At 46.5% G+C, this 7,391-nt stretch overlaps 1 protein-coding gene across 1 annotated transcript in view; it reads left to right on the top strand.

The window, feature by feature from the left end:
* Nucleotides 1-1,993: 1,993 nt before the first annotated feature.
* Nucleotides 1,994-7,391, top strand: part of LOC146195004 (solute carrier family 13 member 2-like) — a 31,550-nt gene continuing 26,152 nt past the window's right edge. Inside the window, exons 1-2 of the mRNA XM_084596173.1 lie at nucleotides 1,994-2,080; nucleotides 3,761-3,941. Of these exons, the coding sequence (XP_084452299.1) occupies nucleotides 3,813-3,941 (129 nt within the window). The 5' untranslated portion in view covers nucleotides 1,994-2,080; nucleotides 3,761-3,812. The remainder of the gene's footprint in view (nucleotides 2,081-3,760; nucleotides 3,942-7,391) is intronic.

Below are 7,391 nucleotides of genomic sequence, written 5' to 3'. Positions count from 1 at the left end.
GCTTCGCTGCCCTATATCATGGTTAGTTATACAATTTGCCTATAAATTTAGTTGTTTAGTACCGCTGAACCAGAAACGAGCGTAAAGCGAAGTGTGTTGTTTCGGTTTTGAGCTTTCAGTAAAACATAGTTCCTTCTCGTATTACGCGCTACAGTATAAAAAAAATATAACGCAAGCAAACGTTGCTCGAATACAGCATACGGTTAAAACCTCATCAATGCTAAAGTAAGCTGTTTGGAAAACTGCGAGTTCTACGTGAAAATATGCAGATATACACTACTCTATACTAAGCCCGCTTCTATCTGTAAAGTTCACACGTCGTAGATCTATTTTGTTTATGTGAGTGAGCTCGTCAATGCTTTTTCACAATTTCAAGGTCTCTATTTCGAAGTTTATTGTTAAAGTAATATTTAAAACCAAAGTTTTACTTTTCTCTCCCCATTTCAGAGTAATATATCTTGATATCTAGCTCGTAAGTGTCTTTTTACGATATAAGCATTTTTGTTTCGTGGTTTGTGCCTTAAACATATATTTCAAACCACGTTCTACTTATTTCCCCCTTTGATCGTAAGATGTTGGACATGTGCTATTAAATGATCGAAAACTGCTCTGTTATTTAGAATGTCTCCCAAGCCTTGCTGAAGATCGTGATGTCAAGGAAGAAAATCTATTATTCATTCTACCTGTCAAACTGCAGAAGCATCGCCGCAGCGCGATTTAAAAGATATTTCATCTCATTTCATTTATTGTACCCTCATGGCTTTCGCATTACAGGGGGGGTGGGAGTAGTGAAACCAAACAAAATCAAGTAGAAGAGGAAGCGTGACACAAAACGATACTATTGAATATAGCTCAAAACAAAATTCAACAAAAAGGAATATAGTATACATGAGTCAACAAAAAGCAACCAAACAAAAACATCCAAATAAATTCGTGAAACAACTAGGGATTAATCAGATTCAAACAGGGCGATAATGCGGCTCTGTAACGCGCAGGGTCGATGATGAAAGTAACTACCTGTGGAAGATGGTTCCAGTCATTGCATGTTTTAGGATATGGGCTGTATGTTATTGTTCCTCGCCACTGGGACAACGCAAACCACTCCAAGTTGCCGTGAGAATCGTCCGATCACTTGCGAAAACAAAATTAGAATAAACGCTGGAATCTGTCAAACATGAATCACAGCAAAAATATATCGAAGAAACGCAAGTATGGGTCTCAAAATGCAAAGTTCTCCATTGGCCCAGAGTGAGATGTTAGTGACGTTCCGCATAATTTTACCATACGTACCTTGTTAATGTAATTTTCCGTTTCTTAAAGTCAAGGCCCTGTCAGCCTTAAGAACGAAGCTTCAACCCACACGCGGGACGAAGCGCTCTGTTTCTGTATTACTGATAATAATGGAGATAGAACTAGGCTAGTCTGCAGTATCATAATTCTTACAAATACTGATTTTCAAATCTTTACTTACACTACCTGCAGATGCACATAAAAATGTCGTGCACAGAAAGCTTCTGAGGCGGTTACAAAGCAAAAAAATGCTTTGGTTTGGTTTGGTTTCTGGGGTTTAACGTCCCAAAGCGACTCAGGCTATGAGAGACGCCGTAGTGGAGTACTCCGGAAATTTCGACCACCTGGGGTTCTATAACGTACACTGACATCGCACAGCACACGGACGCCTTGCTTTTCGCCTCCACAGAAAAGCGGCCGCCGAGGCCGGGATTCGATCCCGCGCCCTTGGGAACAGTAGCCGCGCGTCGTAACCACAGCACCACCCCGGCAGGGTATGCGTCCTACACGAGGACTCCATTGTTTATGGTGGCAGTAAACTTCGTGCATTTAAATTATTATCGTATCCACGCATTAGGAAAAACAGGTATTTCACAATACTACTCTTTGGAAAGCCCGTTGTGTGAGCGTATGAAGAAATGTGAAAATGTGGCTTTATAATCTGACTGCTTTCATTCAACAGGCCCTGGGAAGGCATCATGATATTCTTCCTGGCGATCTTCGTGCTTGTCCTCTTCACCCGGGAGCCTACGTTTTTTCCTGGATGGACGTCTTTCCTCAGCGTGGAAGGGTACGTCAGCGTCCGCGTCGGGTCGCACACCGATGAGGTTTCGCCCATTTGCCGATGTATACCGCAGGAGTCCAGGCCGGCCACTTATTTTCAAGTCAGCGTCTTTTTATGGCTTCTCTCGTCATGCTCCCGCTTTTGGGGATTTTGTACAAGCAGAACCAGCCCCTGCGAAATGCACCAACGTCGATTGGTGGGCGGGAAACTGTCATTTGACTGCAGCAACAGCGGTTAGTTTTGAAGCGAAAGCTTCATTGGCCGCGATACAGCGATTTCGCCCTGGCACCAATTTCCACCGTGGTTGGACCGCTCTTTCCACTTCCACTCACACCTTCCTCCCTTCCCTTATAATGCGGTACAGGTGTCCACAGAACAAGTGTAACATATACTGCGCCTTTTCTTTCCTACGAAACAATTTAAAGAACGGGGAGGCAGCCCTGGGTTGTGCGATGTCAAGTTGAACTACCTTGAATGTCCTCGACATATACTGCGCCTTTCCTTCTTTATAAATCAATGTACGATATACAAGAAGATATGAAAACATGATAAGCTGTAGGTGTCCACGATTGCGTAGCGTCCACTCAAAAGCATAGGCCCCTTCCTATCCCCATAACCTAACTTTAATTAAAATTATGAAAAAACCGCGGATTTAAAAACGGTTGTTAAACAGGCTATTGCGGCAACACTCAGCTTTAGCTCTATCACTAGGTTCAAGCCGTGCTTAAACCCCCATAGTTTCTATTCTAGAGTATATTGGTAAGTACTGTTACTTATTCATGATATTGAAGGTCTTTGCGCAACTTTTGGATTATTATGATGGTCACGTTCGTTTTGTGCAAATTAAATATAACTGTGATTATCGACATATTTTCTGAGCACAGACAGACAGTTTTTGTTCAGAAAACTGGTTCTGCATTTTACAGGAACTGTCACCATGTGTCATCTATGACGGGAAATATATATTTGGTTTAGTATTGCATTAAGAATGTTTTTCATGAAATTCAGTGAAATGTCAACCAGTACCAACATCTAGGATTTGTTGGCTCGCGAGAAAGGAGCGTCCAAGTTATAGTGCCCTCTGAGGCCGACTTCGCACACCATTTACTCGGGCATGCATCGAAGGGTGTTTCAAGAACAAGTGGTAAAAAAACATTCTAGTTCTAGCAATCAGACAGTGCATGCACTGTATTTATGCTGCAGCCGTAGTGTCTATCTTTCCCCAGCCCGCCTTACTTCTTTTAGACTTGAAGCAGCACTGAAGGAGATGCCACGTAGTGTCGCGCTTTAGTTGACAATGAAAAGCGGTTCTGTCTGTCGGTGTTGTTTAGGACGTATATTTTGACACAGCTTTTCAAGACAGGATCAGAAGAAATAAGTGAATTAAACGTTGACAGCAATTACTTTGCCGCTGTGAAAGCAACTGCTGCTTCAATGTGCAAAGTACTCAATCAAGCTTGTCATAATGCGACAGCCAAAAAGTGCAAATGCCAGCATCCTCTGCGGTTCTCGCAAACATCTATGTGAGGTAGGCCAGCCAAACGCTTGTGCACACTTTCTTCATTTTCGCTTAGCGTTTATGTTCAAGCTTTTATGATGTGCTGAGTCAGGACTGCTCTTTAAGAGGAGACGTATGGGTAGAACGCTTCGAATGGCTGGTGATGGAAAGGTTCCCCGTCTTTGTAGGGACGTGACCGACGCGTGTCCCACGGTGCTCGTCTTCCTGCTACTGGCCTTCATGCCGGTGCAGGCTCTGGAGATGACCACCAAGCACCGCGCCCTCCACTGGAAGTCTGTTCTGCCGCACGTGCCCTGGGGACTGGGTCTGGTGTTGGCATCCGGAAACGCCATTGCCTTTGCCACTAAGGTAAATCCCTTATTTTGGGGGGAAAGCCTCTATAGGTCCATGAGTGTCCACGCGTGTGTGAATCTGCGAGAAGTGTCACAATTATTTGCGATATACCGCGGGATACCCCGAGATTTGACGTCATTACCAGGTGATGTCATCGGCAATGACTAGACGAGATGTCATTAACGCGGACATGACTCCATGATGACGTCACATTCGATTATTTAAAATAATCTGAGCTGACATCATCATGACGTCACATCCGATTATGACATCGCGTCTGGTGATGACTGATGATTCACCAGGCGATTCACGCACATACGAAGCTGACTTCGCTGGGCACCCTATCCAGGCGTCCGTGCTGTGCCATTCGACGCTTCTTCGAACGCCGCACCACACAGCAAACCGAAGTAGATGCAGTAAAGCAGGAATCAGCGGCATATCAGACAAATGGTTTTGCTCATCTGACTTTAATGGTTAAATTGACCCCTTGAATTTTTGTTTCTTTGATGTCCGTGGTTATCCGCGATTACCTGGACTCAAGCTGTGCAATTCGCATTTAAGCGTTATAGTGTTTGAACCTATTGCGAAATATGTCACCATAACTAATATTGCAGAACATTCTTGTTATTAATTAAACGTCGCTCGATGCACCGAAGTGGACGGCTTTAATGAACCAATCGGCCAAGCGAGTTTTTGTTTAGCCCTGAGGGAATGGAGTATCTACAATACGTATCTCCGCCTGGTGGTATTTTACCCTACTCTACGAACGTCATGTGATGAGATTTGTTTTGGGATGCCAACCTGAGACTCAACATAAAATGGACGCGGTGGCGGCCAATGACTGGTGTGTCGCCGCTGTTACTAGTAGAAGACTTCATTAAAGCACAACACTTAAGCGACTAATACATCGATGACCTCCCATATCAAGACGCTGTTCTTGTTATAACTTCAAAGAAACTCGGAGAACAAGGAAGTATGATCTGAACATACGCTCAGACTATGAGTTATGTATAAGTAGACAGCTGCTATCCTTTCTTCTCGGATAAAAATAACAGTGGTCATGTTGGATAGTATACAAGACAAATGCACAACAACTTAGACAGGACACTGGAAGAAACACACACAACAGTTCACGAGCGCTCGTGAACTGTTGCATGTGTTTCTTCCTGTGTCCTGTCTAAGTTGTTGCGCATTTTTCTTATATACTATGCAGAACCAACTAGCCCGACAGCACGCTCTTCTGAACTGTCATGTTGGATGTCAAACAGCCCCGCGCGATTGCGACTGAATGTAAAGGCATATTCTGGGGTAAGAACACGAACAAACGCGATCACGAGCAAAAGAGGACCATTGTCGCAACTTGTTGCTTTAGGCCATAGCCGATTTTACGGAAGGGGGAAGGGTGCTGTCACATCGGGCGCTGGGCTGATTCCGTAGCAAACAGTTGACGATACCCCCCTCCCCCTTAACAGCCCAGTCAAACTGGTTTCTTCGAGGGTCGTGCCCCGCCGGGGTGGCACAGTGGTAAGACGCCCGACTACTGTCCGGAATTCCCGGGTTCGAACCCGACCTCGGCGGCTGCGTTTCGATGGAGGCGAAACGAAGAGGCGTCCGTGTGCTGTGCGATGTCAGCGCACGTTAAAGATCCCCAGGTGGTCGAAATTACTCCGTAGCCCTCCACTACGGCTCCTCTTTCTCTCTTTCCACTTTAACTCCCACCTTCCTCCCTTCCCTTACGGCGCGGTTCAGGTGTCCACAGAAAACGAGTGAGACAGTTACCGCGCCTTTTCTTTCCAATGAACCAATTATTAATTATTCGAGGGTCGTAAAATGGGCTATAGGAAAGACGGATGAAGGGGGCACTCCGTCTTTCTACTGATATAAAGCAGTGCGTAGAGGCCGTGGAGGTGTGCAGTTTTATACGAAGGTTAAAATATGGTTGTGTTCATATTGAAGTTGAGTGCGCTGTTTAGAGCTTCACGTGCTGTTTATGCAATTAGAATTTACTTTTTTTTCACAGCCGAAACAGAAAGCTTCCAACGTTAAGTATTCTATACCATGGCATTTTAACGCGGTAGCCTTAAGGAGCTCGTGTCGCAGAAAAGCCGGTGTCGTCGGCGTCCAGTGAGCGATAAATCCCGGCATGCACTTCATAAATAAAAAGCAAGTTCCTAGATGGGCTGAGTGGGAATCGAACCAAGGTCTCCGGAGTGTGAGACGGAGACGCTACCACATAGCCACGAGTTCGATGCTTGAAAGCGGTACAAAAGCGCTTCTAGTGAATGCGGTGTTGCCTTAGAAACATGCCGTAGAACGTTATACTGCAGTGTATATCGGTAATTATGAGCATGTTACTTACAGAAGTCGCAGTTACACGAGCAGCGAAGTACGTTTCCGCTACATTTCTTCTGCGCTCTGCGCACATGCAGAGCCATCTTGCGGCAAACAGAAGAACCCCTCCTCGCAATGTGCGGCGCTGCCCCGAAACGTGGCGCGCCACTCACCCCTGACGTTTCGCCGTGCACCCTCACAGGTTGTAGAATCAAGCGTCTTTCCTTTCTTTAGATCACTATCTTCGCTCACCCGCTTCTCCCCTTCGGGCCGCGTGGGTACCGGTGCGAGGATGCCCCAATACCCTTGCTTTTAGTAAGTATTCTCGACGAGGTGCAATAACGCTATCGCGTTCCACTCTTGAAGGCGAAGCTTAAGCGTCCTCTAAATTTTTTTACGGCTGCCCCTACAGGGCTGGGACTGGTAGGTCACTGCAGCGTGCGGCGGGGGCTAGCCTTTAACCGCATGCTTATCTGTTGTAGGCCATCACTGCACCCACTATCGCTTCGATGGTGGACGACGGCTGTTGCGACGCGCGTCTTTCTCTCCCTCTTCTCTTTCTTCTCTATTTTCTCTTTCGTTGTTGCTGTGGCTGTAGAAAAAATAAAAAGAAAATGCATGGGCCCGCTACTGGCTCTGTAGCTGAGCCACCTCCGCCTCCTGATTGATTGATTTATAGGAAGGGAAAGGCGCGGTAACAGTCTCACTTGTTTTCTGTGTACACCCCCAACCGCACCGTAAGGGAAGGGAGGAAGGTGGGAGTGAAAGTGGGAAGAGAGAAAGAGGAGCCGTAGTGGAGGGCTACGGAGTAATCTCGACCACTTGGGGATCTTTAACGTCCGCTGACATAGCACAGCACACGGACGCCTCTTCGTTTCGCCTACATCGAAACGCAACCGCCGAGGTCGGGTTCGAACCCGGGTACACCGGCACAGTAGTCGGGCGTCTTACCACTGCACCCCGGCGGGGCGCGTATTTGGGTTTGCTCGGTGCGGTGGCTCCACAAGGGACAAAACGACAGAAGAGACGAAGAAAGCGGGCTGTTCCGACTAGCATCTACCGCCCCCAGGAGCCGAGCAGCCTAGCGATTAGCGGCGCATGCTTTTTCAATGGGCGTCATGCTGGACGCGGCAC

Source organism: Amblyomma maculatum, chromosome 3, assembly GCF_055883805.1.
Source record: "Amblyomma maculatum isolate TAMU_Amacu chromosome 3, ASM5588380v1, whole genome shotgun sequence".
NCBI lineage: Eukaryota > Metazoa > Arthropoda > Arachnida > Ixodida > Ixodidae > Amblyomma > Amblyomma maculatum.
This window is presented reverse-complemented; position numbering and strand designations above follow the sequence as displayed.